Below are 18,365 nucleotides of genomic sequence, written 5' to 3' on the forward strand. Positions count from 1 at the left end.
TGCGAACTCAAATTGGCCTATTTTTATTTGACATCAGTCATCTTTCTCTTCCATTTTCAAGTTGATTTTTCATTCAAGAAACATGGAAATTCCATGGGTCTCCATTCCCCACCATTTGGCGTGCATTTCTGAGCCTTTAGGAAGTAATGCCATTTAGGGAGTCCCACGTTTTATCATTTTGTATATTCAGTCCAACAGAGGGGAGAGATTGTCCTATTTTAAAAATTATTCTTGGGTGACGGGATAAAGGTCAGACTTATTAATCTTTTCTGATCTTACTTATAACGTGATAATTTACCCCCCAGTAGACATCCCCTGTAATGTTGAATTTCAGACTGGGAAATAGGATGACACACACTTGCTTTCCATATTATCTAATAGGTGTTTGAGAGCAAAATTATCGAGTTAATTTTTTAATATCGAGTTAAAAGGATGAAAATGAGCATCATAGTGTAGTAGATTTTGTCTGGAGCAAGGAAACATATTTTGTAATTTGCTAATCACTGTGATGAAGCTGGTTTACAATCCATCTGATTGTGGAGTTACTTAATGTTTTATTCCTTGGTGGTGGTAAACTGGAGGTAATGACATTGTTCTGCCTTCCCCAGAAGTTGTAGAGGTTTAGGTAACATAAATTGCTTTCATTTTCATTAGAAATATAGAGAGAGGCACTTCCCTGGTGGTACAGTGGTTAAGAATCTGCCTGCCAATTCAGGGGACACGGGTTCGAGCTCTGGTCCGGGAAGATCCCATACTCTGCATAACAGCTAAGCACGTGCGCCACAACTACTGAGCCTGCACTCTAGAGCCCGTGAGCCACAGCTACTGAGCCCACGTGCCACAATTACTGAAGCCCATGCGCCTAGAGCCCGTGCTCCGCAACAAGAGAAGCCACCGCAATGAGAAGCCTGCACACAGTAACAAAGACCCAATGCAGCCACAAATAAATAAATAAATTTTTAAAAATTTTAAAAAAATTTAAAAAAGGAAATAGAGCCCTGAATAATCGTTGTGGATGTCTCCTAGCTGTCTAGCTGTTATTTATCAGGTTAAATCTCAGAACATATTTCCGTAAGCAAATTACTGGAACATACCTGCCTGCTGAGAGGTCAGGTCATGAGACACTTGTTGAGCACTGGTGGGCAGAGTTACTCTGGTTGCATTATACTGGCATAATTCATCTTGTTCCAGTATCAGCTAGACCATAAAATGTTTCACACCAGATGACTGTAACAAACAAAGAAATCTTCCTCTTCATACAGTTGTAATAGGGACTTTTCTTTCTTCCTTTGTTGTATACCATATTAATCTAACTTTTTGTGGTTAGTGTTGAAATGATGTGGGTTTTTTGGTTTGGGGGGGGGGTTTGTTTTTGTGTTTTGTTTGCCAATCTCTTTGTATCCTGTGTTCCCATCAGGTGTTTTTCCCTTCTTACTTTTTCATTTCGTGTAACATTAAGATTTCCACCCACAAAGAAAGCACTCTTTTCAAAAAAGCCTTGTTGCTTTGGCAAGAATGTACTCTTGTTTTCAGGTAACATTTTACTGGTAGCTGCTGCAAAGAAAAGAGAACATTGTTAGTAGGATCCAAATTATACTTGTGTGATAGCTTTCTTCAAAAAAGGGCATGCTCTCTCTTAAGCACTGTATATAGCATATATAGGAATTTCTCATGTGCAGTTGTCATGGTAATGAAAATGCAGTGGTCCTTTGTGCTCCATTTGAGGAAATAGACACGGACAACTTGGAGAACTTTATGAGACATAACTTATTTCTGGTCCGTGGCTGCACAGAGTACTGAGCATATTCTTGTTGAAACATCTTTCTAGTTGTGTGTTTTCCAGAGTAAGCAAATGTAATTTATGCTTCAGAACTAATAAGAACATGTCTCCTCTTGGAGTTGTTCATTCATCTGAAATATGTTCATTGATACCTGAGGGAAAGGAGAGTTAAGGAATCACAAAGCAAAATCATGGTGGGGGAAATTGTGTCCCTCACTCTTTCCAGAGACTAGTTTCTGATAATTGCTATTAAATGGACTGAACAAGTCCATTTAAAAATTGGAGGTGTTTAAAATAGAAAGTCCAGGAATGGGTTAAGTCTTTAATAATTAGGTAAATAAACTAGATCCAACCTGTGTCCATTTAATTGATGGTCAGATGTCTTTATAAGCATGTTTTTAGAATTCTTTTCTTTTAACATTTTCAGTAGTATAAAATTATTTCTAGAGAACATGTGGTTTATTTCTTTTCATTCCTTTTATCTGGTATATTTACAAACATCTTATTTTGCTTCTTTTTTTAAAAAAAAACATACTTGATTCAATTGTACTCCAATCGTGGTCACAGAAACGACAGGTAAATTTTACCAAAATCTTAACATTGTACTACTTCTGTGATTTGTCCACCTGAATTTCCCCATTTTGTCTTTGTGGACCATTTGCATTTATCGGAGGCAACATCCCTGGTGGCCTATGATTGTATTCTCCCTTGACTGTAATTTAGGCTAAAATGTCAGTTTTTTACATAAACATCTGATTGTGACATTTCTCAAATTCAAGTCGAATGCTGGTGAATTCCCTGACTTCAACTTATTGTGAATGTGTCTGTGGTAAATTTGGTCTACTCTTGTCTCTCATTTGGTAAATTAATCTAATCATGAGTTACAGAAGGTCTACACATGATCCGGCATCTAAGAAAGCAGTGTAGCTCTTTAGAAAAGTATGTGTTTCCTGTATTCCTCGTGGCAAATGTGTGTATATTTGTTTTCATGCTGTTATGTGATTTTGAAGGCATAGTCCACTCAAAATTGCTAGTAAATGAATGGTTCTGGAATGCCAGAGATTTCAGAACATTGACTTTCCGGTGTCCCCTTGCCTTAGCGACAGTGTTGTCTTTGCTCCTTCAGCAACTCATCTGAGACCCTTGTAATGACTATAATTCATAGCCAGAGTTCAACCCAGAAGCTCTCCATCCTGTTACGACTTGGAGATAAAAACCGTACTCTGTTAAGACTCCTGACAGCTTTGCCTCTACGATTAGGGCAGGTAACCCTACTCTTTGCATTAGGTTCTATCACTAGTGGAGAATTTTCATTCTTCACTCCCTCTCACTGGCTAGAGCTGGGCTGCATACTCATAAACCCTGCAAGAGGCTTTTGCTGGAACACTTTATAAAGCCAGGTCGTGTCAGAAGGTATGATAACTCTTAAGAGAGTCTGTGCGCAAGGTCAGTCACTTTCTTAGTGCTCAAATGATTTGCCACTTAAGGCTTGAGCCGGTCTTGAGCCCCCTGATCCCTTCTCCCCTCGGTGTGATGAGTAGGACTGCTCCCTTGAAAATAATAAGCAGCAAGTCCTGAGGATGCAATGGAAGTCCCCACAGGCTCTTGTACCATGCTGGAATGCAGGCCCTTCCGAAGATCATGGCCCCGGTTATCAGTTTCCAGATAAGAGTGTTTTTTCCTCCTCTCTTTCTGTTTTTATTCATCGGAATCTGCTGAGTCTGACTGATGTAATTATCCCTCGTATTCATTTTGTCAAAGTGTATTAGTGAGAGATCAATAATATGGACCACCCCATTCACTTTCTGCTTGTTTGGGTGTATTGATTCACTTTAAATAAAAGTCAACCTGCTGTATAACGTTTGTTTACTCTGGCCCTTGCTGAACATTTCCACATCCTCACTGACTGTGTTTGTGTCATTTGTTCAACTAAAAATACTCGGTTTCCCTGGGGTTCCTATGTAACCGTAATCCAGTGTTGGCCTAAGCTAATCTCACTTTCTCACCAGGACTGATGGACGCCGCTGGTCCTTGGCTTCTCTCCCCTCCTCTGGCTATGGGACAAACACGCCCAGCTCCACGGTCTCTGTAAGTGCCCGACTTTTCCTCTCTCACACCCCAGAGCTCTTACACAGGCAGTGCTTTCTCTGGGTGCTTCCTGATAGGAAGGAAAGGATAAATTCTGCATATCTGCCCCTCAGAGCAGGCAACACATCAGATGATGAGCTGACAAACATTAAAAGGACATACTTTTTGCTGCACGCTTTTAAACTATGATGCACAAGTTGAGTGAGTCCCCGGATCACCAGTTGGGAGGAGACTGGGAGCTTTCTTTTTCATACTCTTTGGTGTTTTGGGTGGGAGGAGGAAACACAATCTGGTTTCATTGCTTTGGCTCCATGCCAGTGCTATTAGTACTGAAAATGCCATTAAACTTTGATGGCCTGGGTCGTTTTTTTTTTCTTGTGTGGCTTATATGCAGAGGTTTTTTTTTTAGTTTTTCTCATTCAAAGGAAAAAAATGTCAAGCCTTAAATCTGTGCCTTCTGGATAAGAACTTTCTTTTAAGGAGAGACTAAAAGAACTTAGTAGTAGATTAAGATCAATAAAGAGACAAGATGAAACAATGAAAATAGGATAGAGGAAGAAGGGATACTCTTGCCACAAACTACATTTCAACAGGAGCCCTAGCAATGACTAGAAGTGATTCAGTGGGTCAGATACATGCTTTCTCAGTTTAAATTAGTGATGTTGTGAGATATTTGTCTCCACAGAGCTTTATTTATTTATTTATTTTACTTTTTAAAAATTGAAGTATAGTTGATTTACAATGTTGTGTTAATTTCTGCTGTACAACAAAGTGACTCAGTTATACACATATTTCAGATGTTGAAAGTATGGGCCGCCACAGTGTGAACATGAACGCTGAAATTGATTGACCAAAAAGCAAAAAGAATAATTTTCAAATTTTAAGTGGTGTTCTTCCCTAGACTCCTAAGTGTCTCCGATTAGAACCCAACCACCAGTAAACAGAGTACTTGTCCCCTGTGGCTTACTCGTACATACTCTCACTGAATCCTCCCCATGCCCCAAATGTGTATCATGTTCCTTGACTCTAAATCCTTTTTATTTTTACTATATCGCCTTGCTTTGCCCTTCAGTCAAGTTTTATTATAGTTTGGATACAGAAATTTCTCTTTTGCAAGAAAAATAGGGGAGAACACAGGATCTTTCTTCTTTCCATCTCTAGTAAATCATACATTATTTTAAAAAGTGAATCCAAAAAGCAAAGGTGAGCTACATAGAATTGGACCCCATTTGGTACAGATTACTTTGGAAATTATATTTTTATAAATACTTATTATGTGTTAGGTACTAGTCTCACTACTTACAACGCATTGATTGGCTTAATTGTAGAAACATACCTCATAATGTGGTTGTCATTATCGTCATCATTTTATGGATCGAAACTCTGAGGCACAGAGAATGAACCGAAGGGCTGTCTACTAACCCCCTTGTCGTAGCAATAAGAATACAAGTAAGGGTTCTAGGCGCTTGGCTTTTTTTTAAGGAATTTACAAGGTATTTCTTAAAACAAACCTGATAATGAATAAATCTGACCTCGCCATCTGTCATAATGGAATCACTGCTGTCCCTGACTTGCATATATGCCTAAAGAGAAAGCTTCCTGAGACAATTTTTAGTCACACACATGTATTCTGTGTTTCTAACAGCTTCTGCCCAGAGGTAGGGCAGCTTTTCTCTTAAGTGTTTATTTTATTGAAGAAGGTAGTATCGTATAATTTTTGATCTCTTATTCCTATTTTTCCCTTCAAAATCAAATTTTAACTTTCAAAATTAACCTTTTTACCAAAAGACCAAAGGAACTGTTAAATCTGTGGAGTGTAGGTTCTGTTGCCCAGAAGTTTGGCTATTTTTTCTCCTTATTGGTTATTGATAAAAACGCTAATTGAGGGCTTCCCTGGTGGCGCAGTGGTTGAGAGTCTACCTGCCGATGCAGGGGACGCGGGTTCGTGCCCCGGTCCGGGAAGGTCCCACATGCCGCGGAGTGGCTGGGCCCGTGAGCCATGGCCTCTGAGCCTGCGCGTCCGGAGCCTGTGCTCCGCCGCAACAGGAGAGGCCACAACAGTGAGAGGCCCGCGTACTGCAAAAAAAAAAAAAAAAATGCTAATTGAAAATCTAAAATGCTGCTTCTCATGTCCCCCAGTTTCTTTATGTTCTCGCCCTTCATATATTAGGGCGAACATTGTGCAAAACTGCTTAGGAGTTGCATTTTCTTCTTTTCTAAATCTAACCTGAATCACTCTTAGAGTCTCATTTTCTGGGCTAACTGGTTGTGTTGTAGCTAATTAGAAATGCATTTTAGTTGTTTCTTAAGATGAAAACACAGAATATGTACAAATAAGTTACAGACACTTTGAAAATGCAGCTTAAGTTTTACAGATAATTGTTGTTAGCTGAATTCCAGAATCACTAACCCTGAAAGGTAAACGCCATGTCTTGATCCTTTGGATATTATGTAAACTGCAAAATTCACAACTGTTAAAATGCTCTATTCTGAAATTGGAAAGATTTGGCCATGTGGAGTTAATCAGTCCTTCCACAGAATATTTACTATTGCAGCTTCTCTTAACTTCAAATTTTGTAGTTAAAATTAATTTGCAGAGCTTTTCCAAGATAATATTCAGAACATAATTTTTAATTTGAATATAAGTAATACGGAATTGAAGCAGTAGGAGGACATCTCCCATGTATTTCTTACCAGATGAATTATTTTCTGCTGAGGGAAAGAATGGAAATATGAAAATAAATACCTATAAATATAAGGTATGACTATAAAATAATATTACTTTTAATAAATAACAAGTGGAAAATTACACATGCATATGGATACCGTCCCTTGCAAAATGGTTATCTTGAGAGACCAAATGTTTATTTGAATGATACCATTACTCAGAACATTTTTGGGGGAGCTCTTCTTATTGCCTTGAGAACTAGAAGCACAGTTTTTTTCTGTAAATCTTCACTCTTTGAAAGTGGATTTGATTTTTCATATAGTCAGAAGTCATATGCAAACTAGTTGGGTGGTGAGACTCACTGGCATCACACTTAGAGAACATACTAGAAATATAAAGTCATGGGACTCAGTTTATTGGGAAATTCCCAAACTAATTCTTGAAACTCTAGTAAAAGTGCTGTCCCAAGGATGCGTTGACCAGCGGAAGTATCTTTTCAGTAAGTATATGAGGTCCTGAGGATGACACCTGCAGCCTCTGTTGGACTCACAAGTTCTCCTTTGAGTTCCTGACCTCTGCTGAAACTGACCCCTGGACTTCTCTGCTGTCCATTATTGACTCACTTTTGGGGCCCTGTTTGGTACCTTTTGAATCCCTGGGCCATTTGGAGAGCCTACAGTTGTTCCCAGTTCCATAAACTCATCTCGGCGTCGCTTGGGTTCGGTGTCACCCTTTTCCCATTTACACCTTGTTTGTTCCAACTGAGAAGAGAGAAGCTCTCTCCCCAGAGAAGCCCCTTGCCTCTCACTTCTCTAATACTTACTTATCCCACCTCCTCATTCATTTTAACATATCCCCATCAGTAAGCCCAGAGCATATTCCCTATGGAGTTCAGTTATGTGGTTATGTATATGGTATAACCACAAAATTTTCATCTTAGAGTTAGCACGTGTTAATATTTTGTTATATTTGCTACAGCTTTTTGTTAAATAAACTTTTAAAATAAATTAAACATTAAAATACAGCTAAAATCCCTCGCACCCATTCCCTTTCTCTTCCCTCACTCCACAGAGGGAACCACCCTCCTGAAGTAGCTTGTGTCCTTGCCATGCAAGCACGGGTCCGTAGTACCTTATGTGAAACTCTTGAGCCTGGTGTGTTTTTGGAATTAACTTTCACATTTTAGAAAGGTAACATGATCTTCCCTGTACTGTACATAACAGCTCAACAGCAACTGGGTCAGCAGCTCAGAATCAACTACATTAATATTTCTACAGCAACCTGAATCAACATTCATGCTAAGTGGATTAAATACATATTTTAAATAGCTTTCCATCACTTCAATTAATGCTTTGCCACCAAAAAGGATTACTGTATACTTATGAACAAACTTCTGGGTTTGGGGGTTTTGAATTCTTGGATTCAGAATTGTGGACATTGCTTTACCTTTGAGACATATGTACAAATCCTTAATTCTGTTTTTCTGTTTGCTCATTTCATCATCTTTGCTTTTATCGCTGCTGCTTCTCTCCTGCTGACATTGATTTTCTTATTCTTTTACTTGATGTCTTGAGTTGACTTAGTTTATGTGTGTTTTATTTCTTTCTCTGTAGTGACAGTATTTAAGACTATACCTGTACTTTGTGAATAGAGCTTTGGTTTACCTCATAAGTCTTTCTAGTAGTGTTCTCATTTTTATAGTTTATAAAATAATCTCATTACACTGTAAAAAGTCCTGTTTATCTCAGTATCTACTTAGAAGGTGTTTTATAATTTCAAGGTTTCAAGGTATAAAGATACTTTTAAGCTTTAGTCATTAATTTCTAGTTACTGCATTGTGATGCTGCAGTGTTTATGAAGTGTGCTCTTAGTGTGGCATGTTTGTTTTTTTTTTAAATTAAAAAACCCTGCTAGAATGGAATATTCAAATGAGGGGTATCTTTCAAAATATGCTTATTCTACCTGTGTTTCCATTACTCAGACATTCCTCATCTCTTTTGTTAGAATGCTTAAAGAGTTCACCTCTCAATAAAAACAAAGAAAAAAAGCAATCACTTTGCTTTATAGTTATATTTCTCAGATTGATTAAAAGCAGCATTATTTAGCCATTCACCTTTTCTACCTTACTTTGCTCCAAGTGGTGAGTGACAATTTTCAAAGAGCAAATCTATATTCAAGGGACAAAAAACTCACCACCATTGAAGGTTTTTTTTTTTTTTTTTTTAAAGAAACCTAAGCCAAAGAAGACAGAAATAGAAAATTCCAATTTTTAAAACAATGGCATTAGTAAGACAAGTATCTTCTTTATCCCCTCTCCTTTTTACCCAGGACACATATTGATGGAAATTGCATCAAAGGATAGCCTGATTTGTAAAGAGAGATCCCATTACCTATTTACGACCATACATCACAGAATTCATTTTATGTTACTTACCTAAAAGTCACAGTGTTTGTGGCGAGTGGTAGAAGCAAGGATACCAATGTGAACTAATCTGTCATTTAATGAACCTAAATTCTTACTCCAATTGTCACTTTCTTGCTGTGGCTTTGACTGGGTCCTATCCATTTTCAGAGCCTGGGTTTTCTCCAGAGAGTAAGCTTTGTTTGGGGAAATTATCTTATAGACAAATGAGGTGAAATATGGAAGCCATTTTGACCTCCCAGAGACAACATCAAGGTATACATTGAGGCACTGGCTATTGTAATTATTACATGGAAAGGATGTAGTATAAAACGGTGATATAACAAAATTTAATGCTGTGATCTCATATTCATTCAAAGAATTTCTTTAATTTTAGTCCTAAAACCTCACTTTGGTTTGTTTTAGTCATCCTGCTCCTCCCAGGAGAAGTTGCACCAGTTACCATATCAACCAACACCAGACGAATTACACTTCTTATCAAAACATTTTTGTACCACCGAAAGCATCGCCACAGAGAACAGATGCAGGAATACACCCATGCGCCCCCGTTCCCGAAGTCTGAGGTTTGTAGCCCTGATTGAAAAATTTCAAGGAGTTGGATAATCTCTTTTCAACCATTTCAAGGGAAGACTTTTGGTCCTGTAATTCATATATGTGCTAATTAATTTATGAACTACTATATATAGTTTTCCATCTACACGTGATATTGTGAATTACCCTTGAAAGGCATCTTAGTACTTTTCTTTTAAATCCTTACAATTTGCTAATTGCTGTGGTAGCAGTAACCGTGATGGGCTACAGGGACCACCTAGAGAAACTTCGAGCCATTGGAAATTTCAAGACCATCTAATTATGGTGCGACATCAATTAATATTTTACGAGGAAGAGGCTTGGCTGAAAAGGAAGGACAGCACGTTTGGGTTCTCATGTGGAATTCAGATTCCACTTAACGAAAAGCCACCCAGATCTTCCATTCTTTCTTCCCATCACAAGTCTTACTTTCTCCAGGATTAGGAGCAAATTGTTAGGAGTTTGTATCCCTTGTATTTTGTGGGTACCATATGTAGTCCATTTGACATTGAGTAGAGCCAGTTTTGTTTTGGCCTTGTCTCAAAAAATTACGTATATCACAGTTTGGCTCTTCAGGAAACAGACTCTATAACACAGACCAGGATGTTTATTAGGGATTGCTTGGGAAGTACGTCTGTGGGAGCTAGGGAGGAAGCAGGATTGGGCAGAGGGAGAAATCTAGCTGCAGTGCAGACCTGACAGCTGCAGCCCACCCCACAGGGAGCTCTAGGGATGACACGACCCATCAGAGCTGTCCCTCTGGGCCAGATGGCCCTTCCTTTATATCCCTGCCTCAGACCTGGGATGTGGTACCCTGGGAAGGACATGGCCTTGGGTGAGGGGGCTCTGTAGCTGAGGCCATCCTTGAAGGGACTGGCAGCTGAAGCCTTCTGCAATCCCAGCAGCTGGACAACAGGTCCTTCTCTGCAAGGGGAGCAGGGTAGTCCTTCTTCAGGTCCTCCACAGTATGAGATCTTCATGCTGTAGAACTGGTCCGCTTTGATATATTAAGGTTTATTGTAAAACATAGTTTGTCAGGTGTTCAGTTGAACATCAGAGTTTTCTGAGAAGGGTTTTCCCTTTGTACCCTTCTTATTTAGTGTCATATAGTAAAAGCAGCTACATGGCATAATTGTGTTAGATTATTTTGAGATATGGAATAAAAGACCAATTTTACGAATCCATTTAGAGCTGTGTTCATTCAATACATATTCATTCATCGTATTTTACCACATGGGTGCCATTTTTGGTTTTATGAAAGGAGTCCCTAGGATATCTACTACAAGCAGCTATGTCCTCTGTGGAATATATAAACTCACACTGAAATTGCCCGACTGTATACCACTAGGAAAGAACAGGCACCTACTGTTGAAATAGAGAAAACACAGAGTTGTATGCCTGTGTCTAGTACTGTACACAATGCCTTCCTCAGCATCCCAAATAAATATTTGCCAGGCCAGAAAATGGATTTCAGTGGTGACACCTGTGCCATGGAAAACTCTTAAACCTCTTCAGTGGTACGTGGCAGAGCGCAGGTGTCTGATGAAAGTGTGAAATTATACAGTTCAGCGTGCCCCAGATGTTGCTGTTTGTAGCTACCCTGTCTTCTTTTATATTGCAGTTCATTAATTGGTTTCTAGAACCACGCAAACGCATGCCACATACAAAATATAATCACAATTTAAGAGCGTTTTCTGAACCTTTATATTGTAGCTATAATTAATTTGCAGCATTCCACTTCTGGAGCTTTCTTTATGAACACTATTCAGGGTTTCTGTGCGTTTGTGAGTATGTATGCGTGCTAATGACTGATTTTGTAGTTTATTACCTAATATACTTTTCTTACAAAGACTGCATAGTACTTTTGATGCAACCAATTGTTTATAAGTGAAAAGCTTATTTTCATTTCATGCTGTGGCAAGTTTAAAAGGGTAATTTGCTTTGCTTGCAGCCCTGGACGCTCTCCTGCCTGCTGTGACCATGAAATAATTATGATGAACCATGTCTACAAGGAAAGATTCCCAAAGGTAATGAGTTGAATTGAAGATGCCTAGCATCTAAACAAATGGGCAACCTAGGTTTAGCATCTGTAAGGTGTTTGTCGTGGGAAGTCATGGTCCAGTCCATTGATGACTCTCTTTATAAAATAGCACCATAGCCTTCTTTAGAAAGATAAAACCACTAAACATTTTTAAAAGCTGCCGAGAACTAGCCACACATTCCGTGGGCTGAACTGGCTGTAACGTGAGTGCCACTGGTTGTCCTACCCACTGGGTGAGCCTGGTGAGGTACTCCAGAGAGCGTCAGCTTTGAAAGGCCTCTGGACTCTGGTGCTCCTTCTGCCCATGTTCTGGGCCTGCTGCTGTATGGTCAAGCAGAAATTGTTTTCCTTCCTCAGAAGCCTGTAAGTTGGTACGTGTCACGAAAGTCTTTTACTTTTTTCACCCAATTTTTCTTTTCTGTGGCTTCCAATCTCTTTAGCAATCATGCGTCTAACCCTCTTAGAAGGAAAGGTCCAGTTGCAGTGTTCCCTGTTAGACCAGCAATTTGGACTGAGCCAGAGAGGCCTTGGCGAAGGGTTGTTGCCGGATGCCCTGGCTGCAGGGAGCTCCCGTCACCTCGTCTCCACAGCTTTTCCACCAGCGTGTTCCTACACATTCGGGAGAAGCAATTTCTCCATTCTGTTCCTGTCCCTCCCCCATCACCTTTGTAACCCTAGGCAATAGAGCAAAAGGAAATCTTTGGCTTCATAAATCAGGAGTAGAGTACTTATTATTTGGAATGAACCCAACATTGATCTCATTGATTACAGCCATTTTAGCCATTTATCACATGTCACTTGTTCACCAGGGAAATAGATCCTGACTCTACTAGTTAATACTGGTTAGGATTTTAGAAGGGAACAGGAGGCAGAGGGAGTCTCCCAGCATATACAATTAATGCAGGCAAGGAACATTGATTAGGCAGTCGGGGATCCCAGAGAATGAAATAAAAGTTGGGAAGGAAATTTTAGATTTATGTTACCAAGGGAATCCCCTTGGCCATTTGCCCATGATGTAGCTTTTTGAGGTATGAGTAAGGATGGTATAGGATGCTTGTTCCTAGTACATTAAAACACAACCAAAGGAACAAACTCTTGGTCCACGCTGTGGAACTCCAGCAACGATCCTGATTTTTGAATAGGTAAAAACAGAGCTACAATATTTGATATTTTTGGCAATCTATCTGAAAGAGCCCAAGATCTGAAATGAGAGCACAGCGATTCACAGATACTGAGTTATTTGGAGAAGCTTACATGTACCACTTTACATTTGATAGGGCAGAGGAAAAAAGTAATTATCACCCTGGGAGATTCAGTTTCTCCTATATACCTCAGATCTTTTTCCCACATGGTGAGGCCGCTGCTGCTGCTGCTGCTTCTTTCTTTTTTTTTCCAAATAGACTTTAGTTTTTAGGTTCATGGCAAAATTGAACAGAAAGTACAGAGAGTTCCCAAATGCTCCCTGACCCTACACATGCACAGCCCCCTCCCATCAACATCCCGCCACCCCCAGCCGAAGAGTGGTCTGTTTGTTATAATCGATGAACCTATACTGACACGTCATAATCACCCAAAGTCCATCGTTTGCATTAGGGTTCTCTGTTGTGTGGTATATTCCGTGGGTTTTGACAAGTGTATAATGATATATATGTACCATTATAGTATCTTACAGAAGGGAGGCTTCTTTTAAATTTAATTTCTAGAATTCTATTTAATAACTTGTAGAGGTCTATGTAAATGCTAGATAAATGTGACTATTGAGTTGTTTACATTTATGTTTCCTTGTATTACATCCGTGTGTGCCTGTCATCTCTAAACAGGCTACAGCTCAGATGGAAGAGCGCCTAAAGGAAATAATCACCAGCTACTCCCCGGACCACGTCCTCCCCCTCGCAGATGGAGTGCTTAGTTTCACTCACCATCAGATTATTGAACTGGCTCGTGATTGCTTGGATAAATCCCACCAGGGTCTCATCACCTCACGATACTTCCTTGAATTGCAGCACAAATTAGATAAGTTGCTACATGAGGTATAGACCCTACACCTTATAAAGTTTTCTGCTTTGTTTTGCTTTTCCCCTGAAATAAGAAAAATTTTTATGAGAGCATTTGCTCAGAAAGTTTTAGCCATGAGACAGAGTTCATATTCCAGGGAAGCGAAGAGGAAGAAGAAAAAAAAAAATTGATTGCTACTTGCTGTGAATGGATTCTGGTCAACATTTAGAGTAATAGAAAGTTAATGTTAATAACCTTTACAGGAACCTTGGGTCCCAACAATCTATGGCTCTAGGATAAGTGGATTGTGAAGGATTTTGAAGCAGTGGTTTTTTTTTTCCCCTCCTTAACCATAAAGTTAGAAATTGCCTGAGCGTATGTACATTATTTGATGATGCAATCTAGTTCTAATATCTGGAAAAGCTAAATGGAAAATTGCTGGCTTCTTCCAGGCCATGTGTCCTATTAATCAACCTGCAGGTGGTGTTGGGTAGTAAATGGCAACTTATATTTTCATTAGTGTCAGTTTTTCTTCTAACAAAATATCCAATTTCTAAAATGACAGATAAACACAGGCCCCTTCCAGGCCTAACACTTGCAATCCTAGCTCCTGATAACACCCAGGACAGGAAGGGAGTGTGTATAGTGGAATGCAAATTAATGCATAATATTGCTGTCCTGACTGAAATCTATCAGCCACAGCCTACAAGTAAAACCTGTTTAGCCGATATGTTTGGATATATTGTATTTCTGTATCCCATTGGCATACATTATGCCCATGTAAATAAAACCGTAGGTGGTTTTCTCTAAGCATGATTGTGTAAATCATTGCATGGAACTGAAAGAAAATATTGGCATCCTAATTTTCTAGAAATCCATCTGTCCTTGCTCATACTGAATTTAGTTGTGGCAAGATGAGATGATCCCTCTCTAACTAGCAGCCACCAGTTTTCCTCCCTTTTCCATTCTAAACCTCCCAACAGAGTTTTCTATGCTCCGTTCCCATTTCTCACATTTCAACCTCTTGCAGCTCACTAGGGGAATGTTTCTCAGACTGTTTTTGGATGAACACATTGTCTTCAGGTTTTGTTGTCAATTTCCAATTTGTCATGGACCAATTCTACTATAAATTATGAGGAAAATTAATTTACCTCTGTGAGATACTTCTTCCTTAATTCCATAGTTCAGTCCCAGGCTATTACCATAATTACTGGTTAAGTTCTGTGGTTCATTCCTTCATAGGCATTCCCTGAAAAGGGTAGAACCCAAAGCTGAAGCTATTTACATTGAAATCCCCCACTTAATTTTGTTTCTGTATGATAGACTTGGCAGGTTGTTTCATGGCAACTAAAAAAATCTTAGGGTTTCAAAAATCATCTGAATGCACCATGTAATAGATTAACATTGTTGACTTTTAGAGAAATTTCTCTCTTGGGCAGAGAAGCATGTATACGTGTGTAACATAAAGAGCGTTGTCAGGTTTGAATAAGGATGTTTTCTTATTTATTTTCACAGATAAACATTTTCCTTCAGTGCTTTTGTGAAAATTAAAACTGTCTTCAGAATCATATTCACAGTGTCCTTCCAGAGTTTGGAGCTAACAGGTCGCAGGGGACCTTGCTCCTTTGGATAGAATCACATTGTGAGGCCTGGCTTTGCCTTCCCGTCGATGCAATTATTGTCAGTTCCCAGCCATGACATTGTGTGCCCGCCTAGCCTGTCTCCCCGCCACTGTTCCCATGGTCAATCCTTTGCACACTCAGGCCAAGTCCCCCTGAGGTTGAGTAGCTTGATTTAACTGATGCCTTTTTAAAGCCCTGAGGTCTAGGTCAATTCCAGAGGAAAGCTTTTATGTCTCCATTCTTTTTTTCACTTAGGTGTATTTAGCCAAAGAAAATAAAATGCGCAGGAAGCTATAACCTGCTCTCAAATCTTAGTCTCCGTATTTTTGATACTGACCAACACTTAAAGTACAAACACAGGGAATCCAGAAATGCTGGAGCCTGCTGCCGGCAGCCACTAAACTATTTCTCTTCTCATGCTGAGCGTGTGGTTTTGTTTGGTGTTGTTTTAACAGAGTTCCCATCTCCCCTATTGATAGTAGACAAAATAGTATTTGTGTCAGTGTAATTCATTGTATGTTTTGGCCTCGGTTGCGGCTGATAATTCTCAGAAGTAAGAAGTTGGAATGAACTGATTATTTTTACCATTTTTGAAATGGAATTTGTATAATCTGAGCTATTTTTAATTTTTTAAGATATAAAGTTCTTGTTTCTCCTTGAAGAGACCACCCAAACATGTTTAGGCTTTTTAGATTTTCTTTATATTCCTTAATTTATAAAGCAGTAATTATTATAGTAAGAGGATGATCAATCCAGAAGTTAGGTGGGTTTTTTTGGCTTCATCTTTAAGGGTTTCTGTTTAGTTTTGATTAAGGATAAACTATAAAGAAGACATATAACCTTATTTCTTGGCATTCACTGAATCTTCCTAAACCCGTTTTTGTTACAAAACAAAAAATGAAAAGAAAACTTAAAGACAGTTTAAATATTATGTATGTCTCCTCGTATGTGTCCTGACATCCTTACTGGTTACTAGGACCTATAGTTATAGTTAACACCTGGCTGTCTTTAAACACATTCTATTCTACAGTTATTCACCAGTGGTCATTTTCTCTGTGTTTTTTCTTTTAAATGTTAGCTTTTTGGCTTTTCCTGTATATGGTTTCTCTACCTACATTTTGGAAAGTTGCCTTTGATTTAATGACTTAAATTTAGTAAACATACTACTCCTAAGTATAATCATTTTTCATAGATTTGGTCTGACACTTCTTGTCAGAATAAAGCACCTTCAAGAATGATTTTAAATGTTTATTACCATATCTATGAAATTATATTCTATTGCACCAACATCACCTTGATACTTTTTTTTAATCCTTGAAGGAAAGCAAATCATAAAAATTAAGAAAGCGTGAAAGTGAGCATGTGTAGGAGTTTATATTTAAACTTTTAAAACTTTGGTTTTATATCTGCCTTGATACAGATTTACCTCATTTCTTCAAAAAATACTGAAAATTAAAATGACTGTTAATAAACTAAGTTCTGTCCTCAAGATATCTTTTGTGCTTAGATTTCACATGTCAGGCAACATGTAAAATAAAATTTTAGAAGATTTTGAGTCAGTTAAGTTTTACTGAGTTGAGTATCTAGGTATTATTTATTCATTATGTGAAATCAAATTCATATGTATGTATCCAAGTATAAACAGTATTCACCTAACATTTGAAATAAGCAGTGTACAACTTCTTACATATTATGAAATAACTAACTTACAGGCTAATAGTGTTGTATATATAAAACATATTTCATTAATGTGTTAAATGCCCAGGTTAACAAAATCAGTCCTTCACTGTGTTAGCCATTTCATACATTTAAGAAGTTACATCTGGAAAATCAAGGTTCCTCGTCAGCTGCCCACTCTACTTGTACCATGTACTCAGTGTGTCATAAACTTTTAATGTGTACTTCACTCATGGTTCACATTGAGAGCCCTAATATTTGATTTTTAACACAGAGAATAAATCAAAGTTTTACAATTAAAATTTAGCTGATAGAGCCATTTTGTAGATGTAGATGTTTAATAGTGTCCATTTATGTAGAGATAATGTCTGCTTCTCCATCTTTTAAAAGTATTTTCTAAGTCGCTTAATTTTTGGATATTTGCAGCTATCTAATTAGCATGCTTTGTTGATTTTCTTTCCCATTTAGTGGAGCAGCTCTGTCTCATCATTCTTTTCATTGCTTCCTCATAGGCTCATGATCGTTCAGAAAGTGGAGAATTGGCATTTATTAAACAGCTAGTTCGAAAGATCCTAATTGTTATTGCCCGTCCTGCTCGGTTATTAGAGTGCCTGGTGAGTTGCCCCTCGAGGTGATTTTGTTATTTATTGTTAACTGTGGGAGAGCAGGGACCACCAGAAAGCTCCAATTGCATTTGGCTTCAAAGAGCTAAATAGAAAGAGTCGAGAGAAACAGCGACACGTGAATGTTGATGACAACAGCCGTGTGTGCTTTTTCTTGTCTGGTTTTCAGTAAAAGTTCTAGGACTTGTGTTAAGAGATAGTTGTATCACAGTCTGGTCAAACCTAAAAAGTGATCATGAAATAATGTGCTTGACTTTATCTCAGCATAATTTCTATGTTGTAGCTCACTTAGAACACTCTCTGTACCCCACTTTTTTGGAAGTGCCAAGATGAAGAGAGAGGGAAATGAGAGATACGATATACGGTGACCTGTGGTTATAATTGTTACTTTTAAAATGTGGCATGTTCGAAATAAGTGCTAGTCAGCAGTCCATTCGGAGAATACAGTATGGCCTTATCCAGACCTAAAGGAATGAGACTTTCCAAGATTAGTTTGTTTTATCAATTAACTTTCTTTAGTCAGTGACCATTTTCCTGTTTTAAAATCTTTGCTTTATTTTATGTAATTTTGATTGAGATTTCAGTCAACACTGAACAAAGACGAAGCTTCGAACATAAGAATAGTTTTATGGGGCTTAACGTAGTGTCAAAACTCACGTTTAAGTTTCGCCAATAGTTATTTATAACACTGAGTACAATACAGCTTTTCAGAATTTTACGTACACATATGTACAGACATGGTGATATTGCTTTGGTTTTGCTCTTATTTTAATTAAGATTCATAGTTTTCTATAACAGTGAAATGTTTATAGCCCCGTAAACATATACCTGTGCATAGTGAGATGTGGTGGATGGTGAGTCTGGAGGAGAAAGGTAGGT

General features: G+C 38.4%; 1 protein-coding gene across 6 annotated transcripts in view; it reads left to right on the forward strand.

Moving 5' to 3' along the window:
* Positions 1 to 18,365, forward strand: part of MAST4 (microtubule associated serine/threonine kinase family member 4) — a 568,618-nt gene that overhangs the window by 496,557 nt on the left and 53,696 nt on the right. For all 6 annotated transcript variants that reach the window (XM_073802173.1, XM_073802174.1, XM_073802175.1 and 3 more), the window contains 5 exons: positions 3,790 to 3,868; positions 9,364 to 9,521; positions 11,480 to 11,555; positions 13,390 to 13,599; positions 17,376 to 17,477. In XM_073802173.1, coding sequence (XP_073658274.1) covers positions 3,790 to 3,868; positions 9,364 to 9,521; positions 11,480 to 11,555; positions 13,390 to 13,599; positions 17,376 to 17,477 — 625 coding nt within the window. The remainder of the gene's footprint in view (positions 1 to 3,789; positions 3,869 to 9,363; positions 9,522 to 11,479; positions 11,556 to 13,389; positions 13,600 to 17,375; positions 17,478 to 18,365) is intronic.

Source organism: Tursiops truncatus, chromosome 3 (genome assembly GCF_011762595.2).
Source record: "Tursiops truncatus isolate mTurTru1 chromosome 3, mTurTru1.mat.Y, whole genome shotgun sequence".
NCBI lineage: Eukaryota > Metazoa > Chordata > Mammalia > Artiodactyla > Delphinidae > Tursiops > Tursiops truncatus.